Consider the following 24662-nt stretch of genomic DNA (forward strand, 5'->3'; position numbering starts at 1 on the left):
ACGTAAAATGTTACATCATTTAGCATTTACAATAACAATTAATAAATTAAAACGAAAATTCAAACAAAATATATAACGTTTTTATATTCTACAGAAAAAAATTATAGATATTTTAAATTATTCCAATGGCAAAACTTTTACAATGTAAAAGTACTTATATCTAGGTAGATAATTAATAGTTTCAGATAATTAATGACGTGATATAATAAATTATCAAATAGTAACAATTATAAATTATTTATTAATCATGATCTTTTGTTCTATTAACTTTTTCTATTAAAAAAGCCTTATGCACGCTTTAAGCCTAAGTAATAATTTTAATAAATTACGCAGATGGCACCGGATTTTCAGCACTACTTCCACTACTTCCACTAATCTGGCTAAAACGGTTCTGCAATGAAAAGCTATCAGACACTGTTGTGTTGTTAGAAACTTGTCGTAAATTTTGTATCCTCCGTATCCAACCTTTCTTATAAGATAAGTATCCGACTAGTATTACCACGAGAATACTAAGACCGACAGACATACCAACAATGCCAGCTTGGGTTAGGATTGGTTTATTTTCTGAAAATAAATTATTAAATTATTTTTAACAAAACTTTGTAGCAACGATTTTTTAATAATCTTGAATTGTTTAATCTTAAGAAATATAATTAAATGTAATTTTATTCTACTAAAAACTTTTGATTCTTTCAAAAACTTCGTTTAGCTTAAGACATATTTTGTGTAAAAGCTGTCAAATATAAAAAATGTAACGTTTATAAAAAAGTATATTAAGTTGTATATACACTGTAGGTTTTGAAGTTTATTCCATCATACGTATATAAATATATTATTTTAAGTATCTATGAGATAATACAAAACTGACCTGTTATATACAGTCTAATAAAGTCTCTGGATTCCAAAACATCATTATCAACTACCGCACCACATGTCCACTCCCCAATGTCTTCCATTTTTACTGATACAATATTTAAGGAACAGTCTCCAAAATTAATTTCTCTTTCAGGCGTAAAATAAAAACGATTGAATATTGCACTGCAATAAAAAGTATTTCACGTTTTATCCCATTATTTCAATCTTATAAAAAATGTAATCCATTAGCATTTCTTATCACGTCATATAAAATGGCTTACTTCTGTTCAGTTATCGAAGAATCCATATTCATGCCTACAAATGTCGGTGATAAGAATCTACAATACTTTAACGGCCGTCTCCCATTAGCTGTGTGACAGTACAATGTTGCATTATCTCCAATATTCAGACCAATTTCTTTAACATTTGCAGCTAGAGATCCAGTCACTCTAACTTGTAGCTTATCAGTTAATTCAACACCTAAGCTGTTACTGGGCCCCATATGACAAGACCAATTTCCGTCGTCGGATTGTGATGCGTTTTTGAAAGTAATGCCACAATCGCCTACATCGAGACCCTCGCCAGTGTACCTGAATTTTAAAGAAATGTCGTATTTACGTATATATACCAATTCAAAATATAGATAAGCAAATGAAGATATATTACCAGAAAAGTTGATCGTCATCAGCTTGGCCTACAGGCGTGAACTGAATTCCATTAGGATGTTGGAACCAACAATACGTCAAAGAAACTTCAGCTTTACATCTCAATGTAAATTGGGATTCTTCTTGAATGAATATGGGCTCCGAAGAATCACCAATGTCTTGATGTCGATACGAAAATGATGCTAAAATAAAAAAATATTATTTGAGATATAAATCTATGAAATTATTATTAAGCACATTTTAAGTGCCCGTAATACGTGATGAGTGATAGCCTATTCGTTATACAAACCATTAGTTACTGAAATTTGAGCGCAAATTTCTTACTTACTTACTGGCTGAAGGCTCAAATTCTTTAGCTTTATAATATTAATATATACATAAAAATAAATCTTTGAAATTAATACTAAATTTTCTCTTACACATAGTATTCGGGACACTAATCAAAGCTTGCAACGTCGGTTGTTGCACTATAGCATTGCCAACGAACATTTGTACTCCAACCGAACAGCGCCATGTTCCATAATCTGCTGGATTTGGACTTTCTATTGTCATTCCACATTGCTTTAGAGCAAAACCTTCCCCATAATAGCTGTAAGGATTACCGTACCATAAAAAGCAAATAACAATAGTTATTATGCAACTATGTAAATAAATCAGAAAATAATAAAATATTGACATTCTAAATAAAAATTTAGCAAAAGAGGTATGTTTAAAAACATGAACAAATAATTCACATATTTACATAAAAATCTTACCTATGGGTACCATCGCTCAATCCATCAATGACATTATAACCATAGGAATTAGACGTCCTTTGAAAACGGCAAAAGGTGATATTTTTTGTGGTATGCAATATATTGCAGTACAAATGCAATTTATGGTCCGCATCAGTGACATATCCAACATTGAGACGCTCCGCTGCAATAGACATATTATCTTTTATTATACCTACATATATAATATTAGATAAAATATAATATCGATGAATAGAATACTTAGTAACAATGTATTATACTTCAAGTTATTATTATCTGTTTTACTTTGTAGGGTACAGTTTGAGATATCAGGTGAGAGGCAGGTACATACTTATGCCCCAATTTTGACTTGCATGAGTTCAAATAGCGCGATTAATTAATGTTAGACATCGTCACGTTATTAATTTTACACTATATAAATTTGTATAATTTATAAAACGAAAAAATATATCATTTAAATAACTATTTTTTCACTTATTGTTATTAAAAATATATTTTTGTTCATTCGTTGGCTCATTATCTTCACGTGCTTCTTAATGTATCCCATCGCAACCATTATCGAACTCGTAGTATTATAACATAATTCAATAGAAATTAAATATTAAATTATCAAATTATTTCATGTTTGATATGTAATCAGGTAATCTTAACATATATTCACTTGCAACCATTTAGGAGGTCACTAACACTGATACTTAAACAGACATTTATAATACTTATCTAATACTTATAAATTTTATCAGAGATATCTCCGTAACCACAACCGAAGTTATTGGATATCTGAAAAATGCTATGTCGGATATACCGAAACCGACCTGAACAAATCGAATTTTGGATATGTGCAGTTTTTAAATGAATGTCAATAGCAGATTCTTTAACAGAAATAATTTCTTATAAATCTAATCTGAGCGAAATTATCCGAACTAATATTCTCCTTGTACTTCCAAAAAGTGGATGCTTATACCAAAAAGAGATGATACGAGTTAAACTTACTCTGAACGGTAACTTGTCGTTTAGTTTGAACCTCAGCGACACGTCCGGGCAAGCCCAAATATATTTGCCAGTTTCCCTGAACAGCCCTCGTTGTCCTGTCAAGAGTTACAGTACAATTCCCAGGAACCAAAGAACTTTCGGAAAATGGCTTCGCCACAACGCAATATGCATTTTCGACGGACGATAGATTTAAAGTAGTATGCGTTTGACCATCTTGTAGAGATATTGGTGGTGCCGTAAAAGTTGGCTTATCCTCTAAAAATCATATTAATAAGTATTGTATCAATTATAATAAGTATCGTATTTATTACGTGAAATATTAGTACATAAATAAAGATATTGTTTATTAGAATACATTTCATTCAATATAATAATTTTAACGAATATATATACTTAGTACGTGTACTTCTACCCATCCTGTACGAGACTCACTGCCTTTAGTTGATGTAAGTCTCCATCTACCCTCATCTTGAAATGTTACATTTCGCACTCTCACCCCACAAAAGTCACCCCATAATGAGTATCTACAATTAAAGTTACAAAAGTTAATGTAAAATAATAGCTATGAATAAATGTAAAAAAAAAATCCCCTTTTCATTTAGAATGAAAACAAAAAAAACGTTAGCTTTATTGGTGAAATTTTAATTCAAAATTTAAAAGTAAATAGATTATATCTACACACTCGGTTACCTGCTACTTGGGGGAGAACGTACATCAAATTTAACGCCTGACGGTGGGACCACTGTGCAAGAATCATAGTCATCTAATGACAAACTCAACTTCATGAGAGCTTCATTTCCCTTGGCCACGTGAATACTTACTGGCCACCCGAGACCTTGTTGAGCGATGAGCGCATTTTCAAAATTCAAATCAAAAACAATCTGGCATTTCACGTATTGAAAACCTGTCAGACGCAAATAATAAATTATACGTATAAATTACACGCATTATTATCGAATGCGTATCATTTACACCAATAGCTGACTATATAGTTAACATTTATATTATTTACAAAACACTCACTAAAGACAAATAAATATATTATAAGAATTAAATCCATTTTTATGTACGTCTCATAACTAGATTATTGCTGCAAACACTAAACAAAAACTTTTTAGTGAAGGGCGAAGACGAAGCCAATGTACTCGTAATCATTGAGATATAAGACACATAAATAAAATTGTGTGTGTTTATTTGTTTGTGTTTTTTTTATATTTACAGTCAGATATGCAATCAAAGCTTAAATATGCTTTTAGAGACTTTTATTAAAAATACACAGAAGAATCGTAAGTTGCTATAATACAATTATTTAAGATTAAAAAAATTGCAGTTATTATTAATTGTTGTAATATTCGTCAGGGTGTTCATAAGAACACTTAACTTTTTCCACTTGTAAATATATATATTTTTGCGTACGTGTGAATGTTATAAACATTAAATTAAGTTAAGTTACGTTTAACAATATACAAAAATATACAATTCTCTTAATTATATATTTCTTTTATAATTTATTTATGTTCCAAATAAGCGTAAAACCAAATTAAATATATTAGTTAATAATAATCCGCCGATAAAATCTTTGCAAATTAAGTATATTTATCATTTTAAAGTCATTATAATTGATTCAAAATCCACTTTAAACGAGTGATGGCAGGTATTTATATATTTTCAATTGATAATTTCCTACATTATATCGATTACATTATTATGAACACTCAATGTCAAACAGATCAGAGAGAACATGCTTAAAAAACAAAGAAATATATGAAATAAAAAGATCACCAGATTACAATTATCGTTCAATTATAATTAACACCTAATTTCGGAATTAAAATTCCGAATTTATCACTTCTGAGTTCGTACTTATGCAAAAAAAGAAGTTAAATCTTATTAATTGTTATTATTCATCTTTCAGTATTAAGGTTAAAGCCGGTTAAGTGCGAGTCGGACTCATCGATCCGTACCAATTTCAGAATAACAAGTCTACTAGAAGTAGGTACAACTTACAAAAGTTGATAAACTACAAAGAAGTTTACGGGCAAATCCCCTTTTATTTTATACAAATGAGTGCGTGCGCACTCATTTTTGATGAAATGAACTACAATTATAAGTTTGTGGTAGTTTTCACCGTCAGTCACTGTGCAGAGCAACCTGGGCTCCTGGACGATGCGGCAGTGCAGACTGTAGACAACATAATTTATCTCATCATAGCCCCTCTATGATGAGATAAATCTAGCCCCTCTATGATGAGATATCTACGTACGTACTTAGATACGTAATTTGTTTTTACACATTTATACTATTGTCACAGTGTGATCGTATTTACCTGCGCAGATGGATATCTGTAGGTACATGAGATTACACGTTCCATTACACATTCATGTCATCTCACACATTTAAATCATAAAATATATAATTGTATATAAAATATATAATTATATATTATCTTAATATGGTGAAAAGCCGTCCCGGCGCAGAGTCCGACTGTATAAGCGATGGTTGTGAATTGGATTTCCAGTCAGCGCAACGAATTTTGATTTCCATGCTTTGTAAAACAAAGCGCTGTCTTAAGATTATGACGTAAAATGAGGAATCAGGTCTTTTATATACAAATTATTTAGTGTTACATGGGAGAAACAACAAAGAAATCAACTGGACTAGGAAGCAATAAAACATTCAATATTGAAGATTAATTATAAACCTATATTATTAGAAAATCTTACTTATTATTAGTCGAGATCACAACAGATTATTCATTATTTACTATGTTTATAATTAACTTTTCAAGTATTTTTTCTTTCACAGGAAGAATTGGTAGCACATCATCTGCTTCTTTCATCAATGATGTGGGTATCTGCAACATATATTATTAACATATCAATATTAATTAAACAATTGATTGCATTCTTCTTTTCATATAAATATTAAACATTTGAAATATAAATTAGTTTTAGTAATTATTTTAGCTATACATAGATGGTTGTGCAGATATGATTTTACGATTTTTTTTTTACTTCTGATAAAAAAAATCCAAGTAAATAATGCGTAAGAGCACAGGGGCCCTTTCAGGATGAAAGCATTGTGGCACAGCCATCTATAGCTACTATACTGTAATTTCCTTCTATTATAACTTACCTTTAAATCACTTGATTTAGCTTCCTTAATGCTAAATTCTCTCAGAACATAATCTGTATTAAGTAAATGGAACATTCTGGTCTCATAAGCCCTCACTAAAACATCGTCAATTCTAAGAAAATGTCGAAGCAACACATACCAGTATGAGGGCATTACTCTCTGGGAATTAAAATACATACTTTAAAGTCAACAAAATTTTGCATTAGTTTTTATAGGTTTAAAATTAAATACTTACTATTTTAACAGATAATTTAGATATACCATGATCATGCAGTTCATCTTCAAATAATGTTAGGTCGTGATAGAAAAGTATTTGCTCTTTGCGTTTAAGTATATCAAGATTTATAGTTTCATCTGTTCGTGCCACTATAATGTTATTCATTAGAGTTCCTCTATAATCTGTTGAAAAAGTCCAGTCAAATGTTCTCTTAGGTGTTTCTGCATCTGGTCTTAACAATAAGAAATTGTTAAATTGTTACTACATTACTATAAAAAAATAATTGATACAATTTTTTTTAACTTCACACTGTATCCTGTACATATCACGGTAGGCAAAGGGAAACTAGTGTTATTACATTGACCTACTGTGGCAAGACAGCCTCAATTATTCATAAAGAGATAATTTCAAATTTAATTTTCCAAATATAGATGTTATATAACTTGCTACATCCAATTTTTGGTTGAATGTTAAGTACATTTTTATAACATTTAAAAGTGTAAAAAAATTACAAAATTGACTTTTATTTTATTTGGTATAGTAGAGAATAAAAATCTATTTTCAGAATTGTAAAAATCTTCTCATAATATAATATACTCATAGTCTTTTTTTAAATACATGTAGATAAGCTCACCGTGACTCTTGCCAGGCTTCTGCACAAGCTACTTTAATAGCGTCCATATTACATGACACTTTACGCAGAGCATCTAATGGACTGAATAATATTTTAGCACCACTATTATGTGTTAAAGTTAATGTATTTTTAGGAAACACCATGTCTGGGAAGTGTGGTATTTCTAATTCTTTGCAATATCTGAAATTATAATAAATTGATTATTATTATTGATTGATTAATATGTAGTGAATAAAAACTGTTGCTCAATGCGTATAGTCTACTTTGAATTTTACAACATATACCATATTGCATTGAAATCCCTGCAGCTTCATCACAACAAGTATCAATGTCAATATGTTATTTTTAAATAGAAGGAACAGTTGTGCTTATCATATGTACTGAAAATAATAACATATGGTGTCAATAAATAGTTGAGTTGCCTACTTATGTGGCACTAGTTCCAGGCACTGCTTTAAGCTTGTTTAAGTTTCACTATATAGAGTGTATACTGCTTTTATTCAGCTTCACACTCTATCCCACACAAAGCAGGGTATTCTGCACTTTGCCTTGACACCAGAGTGAAGAAATGGAAATATACATTTAAATAAATATTTTATATCCTCGAGTGGGGATTGAACCCACACATAGTGCCCCTATGCCACAAGTGGCCTTACTTCTTATTTCTTATAATCGAAATATTTATTATATAAGAAATTAACTTACATGCAAAACTGGCAGAATTGGTTATCATCTCTTTCACATACCACTTTAGTAGAACACACACTTGGCAATATACAACTCACATCATAAGAAATGTGCCAGGGGCCAAACTGTATAAACTGCGAATTTGTTGTGTAACGTCCAGAATCAATGTGGTTTTCCTAAACAAAATATAGCAGTTTTATGTATACATACCAGTTTATATTCATATACTTTTACCACAAATATCTCATAATTTTTGGCTATAACTTATAATTATCATTTATTAAAGTAACATACAAAAGTTTTAGGCTTAATTTAGGTTCGTAAATCTCAATATTAATATTATATTTAACTAAAACTCCTACATATATTTATAATTTTAATGATAATATTTTATATGACATTTCAATAAAAGTATCGTATTTACAATAGGACGAAGTCGGTTATCAGTTATCATAGTATTATTAGTAGCTTTTATTACCTCAGCTCCAAGCATTGTGTTTCCACGTTAGGAAATATTGAAATAGATAAATTAGGCTTCAACTAATATTACAAACGTAAAAATAGTTAAGATTTCAGATAAACAAGAACTAAACAATTGCAATTTGACGTATAATGTATAATCGGTTATGATATATAGATACACAACAAAATATATTGAACACACAGATAACCGAAGTCCAAGTCTAAAAATAAATTAAAATCGATTAGTCAAAGATCGATACTTTTCATTAATGGACTCGGCTATACGTTTACATATTAATTTAAACAAAAAATAATTATATCTTAACTATAGGAAATACAAAATCACATACATATATTATATTTTGAGATTAATATTTTTAAAATTCTTTATTATACAATTACTTTCCCCAACTATATTCGTATAAAAACTTACCTGGTTTTGTGATTATTAGTCCCGTTATTTCTATTTACACCGTGCTACCGGTACCCCTAACCCTAATCCTACGTGCTAAATAGTGTTGCTATCGATATTACCTACTTCACTATATCTACTTTCAGCGAATCAATATGGCTGACTTTTACCGGTCAGCTCTTGTGTTTTGATAATTAGTAATTTGAATTAAATAGTCACATTTATTATATTGTTGTGCTCATACTCTGAAATAATTTTATATCATAATTAGGTGTATTAATAATTATGGAAGCACTTATACCAGTTATTAATAAGCTACAAGACGTTTTTAATACCGTCGGAGCTGATGCCATCCAATTACCTCAAATAATTGTACTTGGAACTCAGGTTATATATTTTTTTCCATATACATTAGTAACTTTATAAAATAAAGGCACAAAACTTTACAATTTAGATGTTTTTTTTTATAATAACGAACAACGATTATGTAAAGATGTCACTGAAATGCTTTGTCCCCATTTCGTTGTAATTTGCTGTCAGTGACCATTCCTTTATTTTCTAATTAGATGCATTATATTACTTACATGTATGTTTTAATTCAAGTGCTCAGGTAAATAGTTTTATATTAAATCTGATTTGTTTCATAAAAAATAATTACCATTTCTAATTTTTACTATTTTAACTATGGCAGAGTTCTGGCAAGAGTTCCGTTATAGAGAGCCTTGTTGGACGTTCTTTTCTACCTCGTGGGCCTGGTATTGTTACACGTCGACCACTCATCCTCCAACTTGTGTACAGTCCCAAAGACAGCAAAGAACATCGCTCAGCAGAAGAAGGTACTCATATCATTATATTTAGTATTCGTTCATAAAAGAATACCTTATCTATCTGGATGAAATCATAATACACTATCTAATATCTATTCAATCTTTATTCCATTTTATCATATTTTTAGAGATAGAAAAAGTTACAATAATAAAAATTATCTTTAAATTTATAACCAAATACGTTAAAAAAAATTCAAATATTAAAAACATTATAAATGTGCATATTCTTATGTAATTGGTTTTAATTTAATGCTTATAGAATATTTAAATTTATATCATGCTAGAGCAACTAAATTAATTACAGGACAAAAGCTATTAAACTATTGCCTTTACATGTTTAACACAATAGATGATTCACACAATGCTTATCAATGTTTACCTTTTTTTTCTCTTTTAATGCATAAGTCTTTGTAATGACTGCATTCATACCATAATCAATGTCATGTTCCCATCATTAATTGAGGTTTCTAGTTCTATTCCATTACATAATTTGATGTTTTTCACACTATACTATGAAAATTATTGACATACATAAATGATATTAAGTATATTTTTTAATATATAAATGTTTATAATGAAAAAATATATATACATAAATTAGTTAATAGGATTTAACACTATAGGTCATTGTCCTCACTGCAACTGATATGATAAATATTTTATAGGAACAATAATAACAATACCATAAATATCAAATTATATTAGTTGTGCATAATTATGTTTAGCTATCTATTTTTCTTATTTATATATTTGATTTATTGTTGTTGTTAAATTTTATTAATATACATATATTTTATATAAGTATATTTATATAATTAATTCAGAATATAGAAGCCAGTTTGCTGGAAATGAGTCATGGAATCCAGTAGTTCAACTATCCCAATCAATATTTTCCAAAGGTTTGTATTTAAATGAAAACCTAGAAAATATACTCTCCATAATCTTATAGGTTCATTATTTTGATTGTTTAATATCAGTAATGTTTAGATGTTAGGATCACATATTTAAAAGTAATCTGCAAGAAACTTACTAATTCATTTTGTCATGACAATTTTTTTTTAAACCTGACTGTAAACATTGAGTTCTGGCTCTCAAAACCCACTAATTTCTAGAAAAATTGGTGGACAGTGGAGTATTCCAACATTATGCTCTCTCCGGTTTTGCCATATTTGGGATACAGTGTAAAGTTAAAAGAAACATTTGTTTTCATTAGGAACGGTCAGCTTAGAAGAATGGGGAAAATTTTTGCATACAAAAGACAAAATCTTTTCGGATTTCGAAGAAATTCGACAAGAAATAGAAAAAGAAACGGATCGCAAAGCTGGCAACAACAAGGGGATTTGCCCGGAGGCAATCAATTTGAAAATTTATTCTACCAGAGTGGTCAATTTGACCCTTGTTGATCTGCCGGGTATTACAAAGGTAAGTTTTTATAAACAAGTATAGTCTGGCAAATATGTTATTGATAATGGGAAGCACGCGCGGTAAAATGCGCAGTATATGTATGCGCAGAGAACGTTCAATCAGTGTTACCTGTTATGTTGTTTTACCTCACGCTTAGCAAATCACATTTACCTATACGATAATTAAAATATCTAATCATGTTTATGTTGAAATAAATTATACAAAACGAAAATTTAATGAGGATATCTAAATATTGCAAAATAATCAGCTGTTTTATACATTGTTGTCGAGAATAAAATCAAGACAAGCCCGAAAAGTATAATAACATTTTTGAGTCAATAAATAATTAATCAATTCTAAGCTTCTGCTTATATTTAAACTTCTTAAAGATTATATAAAAGAAAATAATATTGGGTAAATTATTTCAATAAATTTTGAGGTACAAAAAATGAGAGTGCGGTATCCCTTTGCCATAGTTTGCCATTTGCGTCAATGTGAGCGCTACGTCCTTACGGGAAATTCGCACCCACACATCTTTAAAGGTACTATCGAGCTCACACTATATTGTTCAAACAAGAATATAATTAATTGTAAACAAAAATGCCTTTTACCGTTTTGATTATTTGCTTTATTATTTGTCAATTTTTATTTTTTACTTTCTTGCATGCATTAATTAACGTTTTAAATAAAACGGTAATAAAATTTTGATTTAATTTGGAGATATAATTTATTAACATAATTTATTTGTTAAGACCTCTATTTCCATTATTAAAAAAATTTTTTACTTACCCATAAGTTGATTTTGCATATTGCCTAACGCCAAAATCTTGTATTTGTTTGCTTGTTTTATATATTAAATTTACTTTTTAAATTTTACTTTTTTTATTGAATTTGGATTGAGAAGATTTGTATGTGGCCGTGGCCTCATTATAGTAATTTAATTCAGTTTTTTATTTAATTTTTCAATTTACCATATGTTCATTTTGCATGTTGCTTTGGTGTTTTTTACTAATTTTTATAATATTACTAGAAAAATATGCTCTACTACGCCATTCCGTATATATGATGCTATCATATGATATTATATTCATATTTCATAGTAATGAACTGATAGCGTTGCACTCGACTGTACCGTAGCCCGGTCACACCCCGCAACGATTCCCCGCGAGCCCTTACGGGGAATCGGTCCGGCGTGAGGGGATGTCTATGTGCAGACATCAAAATACGCTTTCTGCGCAATTTGCCGCGCGGGCTTCCCATTATCAATAACATATTTGCCAGACTATATATCTTTTAAAAAATACAAAATTTAAACTAAAATTAAAAGATATTTTTATTATGGTATGAGTTTTCACAAAGATATATAGACATATTGGTGCGAGGTATGTTGTAGGCATGGTAATATTCTGGCTATATAAAAATAATTACTAAAACATTGTATTGAAATATAATGTACAAAATATAAGTTTTGACCATAAAAATGTGATAATAGGTTATTTGCCATATTTGTACATGAGGTAAAAGTAAATTAATATTTATATTTCAAGAAAATTTATTTCAAATTAGTAGCTCTTTTAATTATGTGAATTATTTTATTGTTTTGTTTTTAGTTAGCTTCACTCTGCATCCCAAATGTGCCTGAGTAGGCAGAGAGAACCTAGTGTTAAGACACTCCATTCCCCACCAAACTTTCAAGGTGGTAGGAGGAGGCAATGTAGAGTGGCGGAACTTAATACCATACTTTGCCTTGTTACCGTAGCAATGTCAAAGAAATACTGCCAAGTGGGAATTCATAACTATTCTGTGCACCCTTGTGCCACAATGGCCTCTTTTTTTAACTTAAAAATTTAAACATTTTAGGTACCAATAGGTGATCAACCTGAGGACATAGAAAATCAAATTAGAAATCTTATTATCAAATATATTGCCAATCCGAATTCCATAATTTTGGCTGTAACAGCTGCCAATACTGACATGGCGACTAGTGAAGCTATTAAAATGGCGAAAGATGTCGATCCAGATGGTAGACGAACTTTAGCTGTTGTCACTAAGCTTGATCTAATGGATGCTGGTAAATATTTTGTGTTTTTTTTTATTTCATTCTTCAGGCTTTATATATAGCAGTTTAGCCGGAGAGAATTGAGTGTAAAACACGCAAGGTAAGCAGAGACCATAGTCTCTGTTTACCTTTTCATTCACTGTCATCAACATCTTCATTTATGCTCTCTAGAGGGGTCCTCTTCTTACTTTTTATGTAAATGTCATTATCAACAGTATCACTGACAATGTATTTTTGAAAGTTAACTGCGGTCTGCAACTACCTCTTACTGAAATATAAAGTGTATTTTTTTGTTTTTGCTTTGCGCTGTATCCCGCATGTAGCAGGGTATGCAGGGTTCCATTTTTGTGCCAAATTCTTGAGACGTGTTGTGTGAAGGAACTCAACGCCGTTTTTTGCCTCGTCACCAGAGCCAGGAGATGAAAATATAAAAAAATTCATTCCCACAACGCTCGCGCTTACTGCCGAACACGTGTGCCCGTGCTCCACGATGACCTCAAGTATATTACTGTACATAAATTAAAATGATCATATTGCAGTACACTAGCTATAAAGCCTGTGGTTCTGAAATGAAACTTCACTCAGGCAAGGGTAAATTTTTAATTTGCCTATTATGAATTATTATTATGTCAAGTTTATTTTATTAAAAAATTGATAAATCATATGAAATATGTTAAACAAATAGCAGGTAAGAATAATAATTATTGAAAATGAAAAAAAAAAAGTTAAAATTACTTTAATACTAAATAATTATTCAAATGAAATGCATTTATTTTCCTTGGTTGACTTTGTTTGCTTGTGACACGGAATTTACAATGTCAAGTTTAATATAAGTTTGAAGGGCAATATGGTCAGTGCAACTTGTGGTAACTGGCCCATTGTTATATTGTTTGACTGTATGCATTGATGGTTGTGGGTTTGATCTCCGTTGGGGAATAATTTCAATTATAATTGCAGGGGGTAAGTGTGTGACTGTAAACGTGACTGATTGTGGGTTCAATTCCTACTCTTGAGTTGAGAATTGCAATATTTCATATCATCTCTTTTTCACTCCGGGGTCGAGGCGAAGCGCGGCGTTGAGTTCCACCACTCAGCACGCAATATCTCCAGAATTCGGCGAAAAATGGAGAACCCTGCTGTGTGCGGGATAAAGCATGAAGCTAGAAAAAAGTGCTAAGAGATTTCATATCTTGACATTGACATATCTTGTCGTGTCATTGATCTTGTGAAATAAAAACTAATAACAATACACACATTCGGTTCATACCCTTTTTCTCCATATTATTATTATTTTGTTTTAGAACCTTTTAAAACTTTAAATATTTGTCCTAATAAATGATGCCTAAAGGAGTTATCAGTTTTTCAAATAAAAATAAAGGTAATTCAATATCATGCCAAAACAATTTTTATGTAAATACATGATCCTTTTTAGGGACGGATGCTATCGACATTTTGTGTGGGCGAGTAATTCCGGTGAAATTGGGAATCATTGGTGTCGTTAACAGATCGCAGCAAGATATTATCGATAAAAAAACTATTACGGTAATTATATTTTATATAACACTTATATATGTAATTATGTGGACAGTAAATATTGTTTGTAAATCTATTTTAATTTTTTACTTTGCTTCGAAAATATTTTTTTCTTTTTATTTCATGACAAGTAAATATATTGCATGTTTTAAAGAAGAATCTTATGTACAATCCTGCTAATATTGTAAATGTGAAAAGTTGTGAGAATGGATGTATGGCTGTTCCACTTTCACGCAAAAGCTATTGAACGTTTTAAAATGAAATTTATATTAGAATAACATATAGACAATATTCAATATATTTAAAGCTTTTGTAAAATTTTGTTATTTTTTTTACATTTATAACAGTTAAAGCCGTGAGTATGTGAGGATCACTATATTTCTGGTCTTTATTTTTTTCCTATTAAATTATTTTTCAATATATATTTCTAGGATGCATTAAAAGACGAAGCCACGTACTTGCAAAGGAAATATCCAACGATAGCGACTCGCAACGGAACTCCGTATTTGGCTAAGACTCTAAATAGACTTCTAATGCACCATATACGGGATTGTTTACCGGAACTTAAGGTAAATAACTCAATTAGTTTTTAGATATTATATTAGTTTTATTTTGTATATTTCTTGGAAATAGGTTTTAAAAATATATATAAAACAATTATAACATACTGAATGAAATACTTTTGACTTTCTTGACGCAGCGTATGACTGTAAACGCGATGGTTGTATGTTTGATACTCACCCGAGGGTGTTACTTATTTTAATTTTACTTACTTTTCATAGCTTTTCCGCACACAGCAGGGTAGTGCTAGGTTCCCAGGTTTCCTCTACCCGCCCTGGTTTTACTTTTTATTATTTTAAATGTATAATAATGTGCAACACTATAATGGGCAAAAGGGTAATATAATTACGTTTTCTCGCTCTGGTAATAAGACAAAGCGCGATATAGCGTGAAGCAAAAAAATATAACAACAATAAAGTAATAAATTGAACGTTAAATCATTGTTAAGATCAGGTATATGTATGTTCATGGCCCAGTAAACAAGTAACCTTCTTTCTAAGTATACAATACATGAAATATATCGTCGATTTAGAGTGTAAACCTGCTAAATCATTTTTATCCTATTCGTACTTTTTTATTATAATTCGAAAATATAAACAATACAATATCTATGTTAATTTTATTTCACATTGCAGAGAATACCAATCAATAAATATGTATATACTCACAGTTTTTTATTAAAAATATAATTTTAGGTGCGTGTAAACGTAATGATATCACAATTCCAATCCTTACTTAACTCTTACGGAGAAGACGTATCGGACAAATCGCAAACTCTCTTACAAATAATAACAAAGTTTGCGAGCGCCTATTGTTCTACTATAGAAGGTACGGCAAGGAACATTGAGACGACAGAACTGTGCGGTGGTGCTAGAATATGTTATATATTCCATGAAACTTTCGGACGCACTTTGGATTCTATACATCCTTTAGTGGGTGAGTTGTGTGCTTTTTTTTGGTCTACGTTCATGCTGTATCCCTTCAAAATAGGGAACGACACTTCGTTCTCCACGCACCGCCCAATTTTTCAGGTTTTACATTTTGAATTTTTACATCCAATAGTTTACTATATCTGATGGTTGTAAATTTACATAACCTATTTTTATTTAACTTTTAACATATAAAATTCAATGATAGCTATGAAGCCAATATTGTGACTAATGTTTATAATATTCTTATTTCTCTTAACTACAAATAAAAACATGATATTTAATATTACATTTAAACAGAAATTTTCACTACTTGTAACTCGATTATATCCCGATTCCATCAGACCGTTACACTGTGATCAAATGACTACATACAATTCAGTACATGATATCGTATTTCATGATTTATTAGAGAATGAGATTATGTTTTATGAATAGTAGTCGACAGTATATATATGCCATATTTAAGTTTAAATTTATTTTTCTGCACTAAAGTATATTTTCTAGCGACTCTCTCGCGGCTTCCCTCGCTTGTAATATTCAGTCATTTATTTTCTCATCAGAATTACTTTCGTGATCTAATAATATTATCATTTTAAAGACAATATCCATTATTCAATTGTTTATATTGATATATTTTTTTTTAATTGTAAAACGATTGGAATGAAACAAATGTTAAATGTTAAGGGAAATTTGCAAAAATACAAAATACAACAGTGCATTTAAAGCGGTGAAGTTGTTTCCGAGATTAATGTGATCAAACTCACAGACAAACAGACAAAAATTTTAACAATCAATGTATTGAGTTCTGTTTCATTAATAAGTGCCCCCAATAACAATTTTTCTCATTTTTCTCCCCATTTATTGACAGCATTATAGATAGCATTGAAATACATTGTTTTTGTAAATAAGTTTTTGTATTAATCACCAGGTTTAACACGAATGGACATATTGACGGCCATAAGGAACGCAACGGGTCCTCGTCCCGCGCTCTTCGTGCCCGAAGTGTCATTTGAGTTGCTTGTTAAAAGGCAGATAAGGAGATTGGAGGATCCGTCGCAACGATGTGTTGAATTGGTATGTTATTTATTTTTTAATGTTAGTCTTCAATACCTCATAGAAAATGACTTTCATGTCTGTTATGTTTAAAACATCATAAATATATATATTAAATTAATTTTCCTTATTAATTATGCTATAATGCATATGGCAGGAGCGTTTGGACGTTTTCGAAGAGGCGCGGGTTCACATATCGCTACGTTAAAAATTTCATTTGTTTTGTTTTCCCTAAGTGTAGAATAACACTTTAAAAGGGTCCAAAACTCTCTCACAAATTATAACTAAGTTAGAGTTAATATGTTAGATAGATGGAGATGTCTTACAGGAAAATATTTTTTTTATCAGGTGCACGAAGAAATGCAGCGTATAGTGCAGCACTGTGGTACAGAAGTGCAGCAGGAGATGCAGCGCTTTCCTCGTCTTCACCAGCGCATAGTAGACGTCGTTACGCAGTTGTTGCGGACACGGTTACCCGCTACTAACTCTATGGTAAGTATTGTTAAATGTTTTGTATTTTTTGAGATGTTAAAATTTCAATGGCAAATAGCATGAGACTAAAAAATAATACTAAAATGTATTATTATTTAATTTCAGGTTGAAAATCTAGTAGCAATAGAGCTAGCCTACATAAACACCAAACACCCAGATTTCCATCGTGAAGCTGCCCTCGTGTCCGGTTTACTCAAGAGTACAGACGGTTTGGTTGAAGAGCACAGCCCCATGTACCGGCAAAAGGCACCACGACCTACTTCCACACCGGTATCAGCTGTTATTAAAGTATTTATATATCTATATCTATGTATGTTGGCGTCACTAATACAACTAATATGGGAAGACTAATTAATATGAATAATACGGTAAGAGTAGTCAACTAATATGGTTATACTAATACAACTTATATGGTATCAGTAATACGAAAGTCATCGATCCAAAGAGAGTTGTTGAGTTTTGCCACTCAGCGTGCAATGTCTCGAAAATATCACTGTCTGTGCATGTAAAAATAATATTTTTTTATTAGTAACCAAAACCCAATTATTCATATTATTTTCGAGACATTGCGTTTTGTGTTGATAGTTCCGCCACTAATGTCTCATGGTTTACTGCTAATTAAAGGTAAGTTCCGTTAACATATTAAATGTTATTTTTACACAATTTTATATTAACTTTTACAACTATTGTATTTGTGTCTTAAATTTAATATATAAATTTCAGTAATACTACTGATTTTTTGTAGCAAATACTTCGTGAAATGGGTGAAAGAGGGTCCATGTTTGTGCTTTTGGCTAAAGTACTGGATTCTTATCAGGTAAATGATTGAATCACACACGCTTAGTGTTTTGAGTTCTTTCATATACATATTCATAGTAAATTTCATGGCTTTACATAAAATGGACTCTCTTTCATCCAATTTGATATTGAATACTATATTAACTATTCCAATTAAATGCTTATGAAATGTAATAAATATATACATATAAAATACATACATTTAAATAATATGTATGAAACAAGTACATTGCATATTCCGTGCATTGTTAAAATCCATAACATGTCATTATGGAAGTATTTGCATTGTGCAACGAATATATCATATTTCTTAACAATAGCTATTACAATTTTTAACAAAAAAATCTGAAAGATATATTTTTTGAAATGAAAATTACAAATTCCTTCAAGAGCGCCTGTTCCTATGCGCCTACGACGGCGATGATCTCATTGTTTATGGGTTAAATTTTCAATTTGATGCTAACCATGATGCTCAGAAAGGCCAGTTTATACTTTTTCCTGATAGTCAGAAGTACATATAATTTTTTAACAACTATCTGTTAGTTAAAAAATTATATAATCTAATATATTTTTTAATTTTATATACAAGTATTATTATTAGTTTTGAAGCAATGTTTTTTCCTAATTATGTATAAACAATTTCGTAATTAATTATATGTATGTTTGCAGCATGTGCCCGCTATTACAGACGGTCACGATCGTCGCGACCGCCATGACCACTCCCCGCCGCAGCCGCATAATGAATCTCCTATTTCGCCTCAGGTATTTAAAAAATATAAAAAATAAGTTTGTTTTGTTTTTTTAAGATCAGGTAAGATATTATCTCATTTCTTATTAAAATGTAAAGTAATTATAGTATTTATAATGTTCTCTCCACTCAACACGCAGTAACTATGAAAATTATCAAAATATTGAGAATAATTTGATAAACTAAAAACTGTATCTGTCTAATTACTAAAGAAATGTGTGAAGTTCAAAAATAGGCAATTTATTGTATTATATTAGTATTGTATTTCGTATATAGCCGAGTAGACAAACCAAACGATTTGTACAGACACTCTGTTCCCCACGTACCTCACAAGTTTCGAAACATTGCGTGTTGAGTGGTAGAACTAACTAACGTGGTTTATATTGCTACCAAATCGCACAAATTAAATAATTCTTTACACCAAATGGGAAAAGAACCTACAATCTTTCACGTTTACCACACGCTATGCCTCTGCGTCAACACGTCTCTCGTAATATAGTAAAATATATATCTTTTTTTTTAAATCAAATAAATCTATAACAGATGAATGGCAGTCCAGAAAACAAAGCAATGACACCACAAAAACCAGTCAATTTGCTACCAGAAGTTCCCAGCCAGACTTCTAGAAAGCTCTCTGATAGAGAACAACACGACTGCGATGTTATCGGTATGAATATATTAATATATATTTTATAATACAACTTACATTGGTACCCAGTGCGACTAGAACGTCTTCGAAATACATTAACAACATAAACATGTAATAAGTGTATAAGAATTACCCAAGAAGCACAGTCAGTTTCGTTGCATTATGATCTTTATACTTTTTCTGAAAATAAAATTACTTTAATATGTGTTGCTATGTATCAAAATACTTCTTGTCTTTGTGTGCAAGTTCAAATCTGTTACTGCCAGGTTTAAATTAAAACTATACTTTACAAATATTAGGGTATATTGCTTTTGGCGATGCTAAACGTAGAATAGCAGTGACGTTTTTCTATAAAATAACAAATCATGAAACATTTATTTTAATTCTTATCCATACTAAGAATAGTGAACAATGAACTATAACAATTCAATATCTTACTCATATATAATACCATTGTTATATTCATTGGTTTGAATGTGGATTTATATTACCATTACTGTTCAAAAAGATACAAATTTTATAGTACTTATTTCTTTCATACTTTAATTTTTGTGTATTATATTTACAATACATTTTAAGCATTACATACAGTATAAAATTTATCTTTATACAGTAGAAACTCGATTAACTGGACTAATTGTTATCGTTATTAATTAGAATGGACAATCGTCCAAATAATTGAATCGAATGGAAAGTCCGAATAATCGAATCTATAAAAAATGTTTTGTGCATGTTTTCAACATAGGTTGGTCCAGATAAGATAGTTCGGATAATCGCGAATGCGTAAATCAGAGGGCTCTATCATCGAGGTTCTACTGTACCTTATATTGGTCTTATTAAAATAAAGGAGTAATATTATTATTAATAATAAGTACTATAAAAGTATATATTGTTTATCTAATACGTACATGTGACATTTAAAAATTACATTGTTATGATGGTAGGTGGACGGAGCGACATGAATCAAAATTGTTATACAAAATCTCTGCCGGGCATCAATATGATGCAATTGAATCAAATGGGTGATTTAGTTGGTGAGGAATAATAGAAAACCATAATATAAAGGGCCTTTAATTATTACGTAAAGCATTATGGGGTAGAAGTGAAAGGATTTCGACTTTTATCTTGTAAAATATTACTTTACCTGGAACGGAAGAAAGTGTTAACGTTTTGTTTTTTATTTTAATAAAAGGCCGTCGTGAGGCATTAGCGCATCATGTGACTATAAATGTAACGTTCAATGTTCATCTCCTCGTTATCATAAAAAGACAAAGTTCGGCGCTGAGTTTTCGCCGCTCTACGGAATGGGTTTTTACCGTGGTGTTATCTAGTACCATAATTGTGGCTTAGTAAATTGTTCATTAATTGGACAGTTTGCTTAGCCAAAATGGTGTGGGGGGGTAGTATATAGGAGAGGGTGAAAAATCTTGAAACTTCGCCTTACGTAATACTTGAACGGCCCCATAGGCAATGCGCAAATAATGCTTATATCGAATTTTCATTCCTTCACTATGTATGTATTAGGGTTTCCGACCACCTTTCATCGTCGTTGCTAACTTGCTTGATGCTTGCCGCTTTAAATGTTATCTGATCACTCCTATTTATTACATTTTTGTAGGGAGACGTTTGGGAATGAGATTTTAATTTTTCATATTTACATAATTTGGTGAAGCGTTGTTATCTTTGTAAGCCCACATAACATTAATAACTTGTGTATTTCGATAAAGTAATATGGTATCTAATTAATTAAATAATTAAATATATAGTACCCTTGAGGCTTATAATTATGAATTAATTATAAATTTTGAATAGTAAAAACAATCATATGAATGATAATAAATGATATGAAATGCACTGTCTATCAACCCATACTATAAAATCTAATATAAACAAATATATGTTAATAAATAACACAAGGAAGGAAAGGAATACAAAATTGGACAGACATCAAATTTACATATATTATAAGCTAAATTTTTACGTGTAGTAAAACATTTATTTATTTTTTAACTCATAATGATTATTAATACATCCAAGTCTTGCATATATAAGTATGTCTATTTCGATAAATATGGGTGATCTTTTTTCCTTCCATACATAAATTTATATAAAACTCATTTTAAACAATAGATTACTTTCTCATAAGCAACTAGACACAATTGATTACATTGAATATTTCCTTTTTAAGTATATTTAATTTATGCATAAATCATATAGTTCTATCTAGTGGTGTAAATAAACTGAACTACAATTATTTCTCACAATATTATTATTAGCTTCGGCACTTTTCACCACTATTACAGAATTAAGACACAAAAATAGCTTATTTTACTTAAAATATGTTTTTTTTCAGAACGTTTGATCAAATCGTACTTCTACATAGTACGAAAATCCATAAAAGATTCAGTTCCGAAGGCAGTAATGCATTTCTTAGTGAACTATGTGAAAGATAATCTGCAATCTGAGCTTGTGACACACTTGTACAAGTCGGACCAAGCGGAGAGTTTGTTGAATGAGTCCGAACATATTGCTCAGAGGAGGAAGGAGGCAGCTGATATGCTGAAGGTAATTTGAACAATTAAATATTTATTTAATATTTATATTTTTATCTTTTCCTTTTGGTGTCAGGAAATGGGGCACAGATTGTCTTAACATTGTGTTTCCTCTGCCTACCCTGTTGCGTACGGGATACAGTGTGATGCTGATTAAAAATAATTCATGTTGAACAATATTTTAAAGTGTAATTTTTAATACATAATATTTATTCACTTTACAGGCGTTACAACGCGCCGGTCAGATCATAAGCGAGATACGTGAGACACACATGTGGTGATGGTCGTCTGGAGACTCTAGTCTGTGGAATAGTGAAAACGAGCTCTGAGCTCTGTAAATAATACTTATTTAGACGAATTATGTAGGCATTTTTACTTATTTTTAAAATGTTTGTGCTTTCAAGTCTGTGTATAGTACGGCCGACGTGTCGTGGCAGCCCTTAAGTTAGCTGTAGATGGATGCGCAGATTCGATTTATGATAACTAACTAACTAACGGCCTTGACTCGTCGACCGTACTGTAAGTCTCATTTGGACGTCAGCGATAAATCTGTTCTTACTTTTCGTTTAGTATTAATATAATAAATGAAATAAAAGCTGTTTTCGTGTGATTGTTATATCGATATAGGTTATTTTTAAATATTTTTGTCTTACCTATAAAATACTGATACTAATAGAAGATTATTTTTAGTAAACATAAAAAATGTGTGTCTCTCGAGGACAGTTCGCAAAGACGCGAGTCCCGCCACGTTTAATTTTTCATAGGTCTTCTAAAAATATTTTTCTATCTATAACAAATAAGTTAGACCATTTTTTCGATAACATCCCCAAACTAGTCCATGACAATGGTATTCAACATTGAATTTATATAGAAAACCACAAAATTACGAGGTAAAGCAGATTTGAAAGTTAATATTTTGCACTTAGAGCTTCACGCTTAGAAAAACGATTTTTATTATTTTATTGTATATTTCGTTAATGATGTTTAAAGCAAATTGCTAACCAAATATGAGGCGAAAGATTAAATGAAATAAAGAAAAGAAACGAGCAAAATATTCGAATTGCACAAAATTATTCGGCTTGTTTCAGTTACCATTTTATATGTAAACTATTTTAACCAGGTATTAACAATTTTCCTAGCGTAGTTTCACATAAGTGTACGAGTGCGTTCCTTTTGTGTATCGTATCGTAATAATGTATTTAATATTCTTATCTTATCGTTATCTGTTTCTTTATTAGCATTTGTTAATAACAGAAAAAGGACTGATTTACTATGAACATATACTCATAATTAAATTATGTATTGAATATACTAAAAAGCGTTATTTATTTAATAATGAAAATTGTAACGTCTACGACCGTGTAACGGAACGTACTCTTGTAGATTTAACGGCAGTGATATTATTTTGTAACTCCTGCAATATCTTCGAGTTAGGATTATGTATTTGTTATATTTTATTCATTTATTATTTGATTGTGATGAAAATGAATGAATTTTGTGTTTTCATTTGTTTATTATAACAGGGCTAATGGTAGTTTTAACATCTTAGAATTATATATTTTTTTATGAACTTCGCTTTCTTTGCACAGAGTTCCTGCATTATTGTTATTGATTTCGCATGCATTCAAGTCATATAGTGTCATCGTCTGTACGTATTTATTAGAAATAAATTTTATCGTCGCCAATTTAGTCTAGTGTATTCCAATGTTAGAGAATGTATTTATTGTTATAGTCCGAAGTGTGATGTGCTCATGTACCGAACGAAACCAATTGAATGTTTAAACAAGATGTGTTTAAGTCTGTTAAAAATTATAGAATATTGTGATGTACAGTTTGTTTTTCTTGCCCTTAACCCTATTGTGCTAGCTATAAATATAATATAAAATGGTGGTACATATTTGCAAATTCTTCTGTGTAGGCTTCAATATTCAGATAAAAAGTGTGTATGTGTGTGTATTAATATAACGTGTATTAAGTGAAACTTTATATGTCATGCTAAAGTGCCAGTGATATTATTAAATGATCTTTAAAAAAAAACAATCAGCTACACACACAGCAGGATAGGCCTACTCTCCTTATATTAAGACACCATTCTCCATTTTACGCTGAATTCTTGAGGCTTGCGTATTGAGTGGCGGAATTCAACGCCGCACTTTGCCTCGACACCAGAGCGAAAAAATAAAAATAATGGTTAATTTCAATAAATAAATTTATATATACCACCAATACTTACACTAAA

General features: G+C 30.5%; 3 protein-coding genes across 10 annotated transcripts; 1 reads left to right on the forward strand and 2 right to left on the reverse strand.

Annotated features, from left to right (window-relative positions):
- Positions 1-218: 218 nt before the first annotated feature.
- Positions 219-4433, reverse strand: LOC146529948 (uncharacterized). Of its 2 annotated transcripts, XM_085200358.1 has the most exons (10): positions 4292-4433; positions 3959-4172; positions 3662-3792; positions 3269-3523; positions 2276-2438; positions 1940-2109; positions 1522-1702; positions 1137-1445; positions 869-1038; positions 219-564 (listed from the first exon to the last, which is right to left on the reverse strand). In XM_085200358.1, exons 1-10 carry the CDS (start codon positions 4326-4328, stop codon positions 326-328), a joined length of 1869 nt encoding a protein of 622 aa, XP_085056484.1. In that variant the 5' UTR covers positions 4329-4433; the 3' UTR covers positions 219-325. The 2 variants fall into 2 exon arrangements, with proteins under 2 accessions (XP_085056484.1, XP_085056485.1); XM_085200359.1 differs by lacking the exon at positions 4292-4433 and having other exon boundaries at positions 3982-4107.
- A 1517-nt stretch (positions 4434-5950) lies between these two features.
- Positions 5951-8578, reverse strand: LOC146529949 (TIP41-like protein). Its single transcript, XM_085200360.1, has 6 exons — positions 8420-8578; positions 7960-8117; positions 7255-7434; positions 6639-6852; positions 6404-6562; positions 5951-6122 (listed from the first exon to the last, which is right to left on the reverse strand). Exons 1-6 carry the CDS (start codon positions 8432-8434, stop codon positions 6018-6020), a joined length of 831 nt encoding a protein of 276 aa, XP_085056486.1. The 5' UTR covers positions 8435-8578; the 3' UTR covers positions 5951-6017.
- Positions 8579-8943: 365 nt separating this feature from the next.
- Drp1 (dynamin related protein 1) lies at positions 8944-24252 on the forward strand. 7 transcript variants are annotated; one of them, XM_085200215.1, is made up of 17 exons: positions 8944-9202; positions 9507-9651; positions 10467-10541; positions 10856-11064; positions 12907-13117; positions 14538-14647; positions 15070-15207; positions 15895-16135; positions 17060-17205; positions 17533-17676; positions 17782-17964; positions 18422-18493; positions 19144-19236; positions 19766-19889; positions 20816-20905; positions 22225-22436; positions 22648-24252. In XM_085200215.1, the coding sequence occupies exons 1-17, from the start codon at positions 9101-9103 to the stop codon at positions 22702-22704; spliced, it is 2352 nt and encodes a 783-aa protein (XP_085056341.1). In that variant the 5' UTR covers positions 8944-9100; the 3' UTR covers positions 22705-24252. The 7 variants fall into 7 exon arrangements, with proteins under 7 accessions (XP_085056341.1, XP_085056336.1, XP_085056337.1 ...); XM_085200210.1 differs by lacking the exon at positions 18422-18493 and having other exon boundaries at positions 8945-9202; XM_085200211.1 differs by lacking the exon at positions 18422-18493 and having other exon boundaries at positions 8945-9202; positions 17782-17946.
- The last annotated feature ends 410 nt before the right edge of the window (positions 24253-24662 follow it).

This window comes from Heliconius melpomene, chromosome 17, assembly GCF_056956725.1.
Source record: "Heliconius melpomene rosina isolate 202511_hmr_F chromosome 17, ASM5695672v1, whole genome shotgun sequence".
Classification (NCBI taxonomy): Eukaryota; Metazoa; Arthropoda; class Insecta; order Lepidoptera; family Nymphalidae; genus Heliconius; species Heliconius melpomene.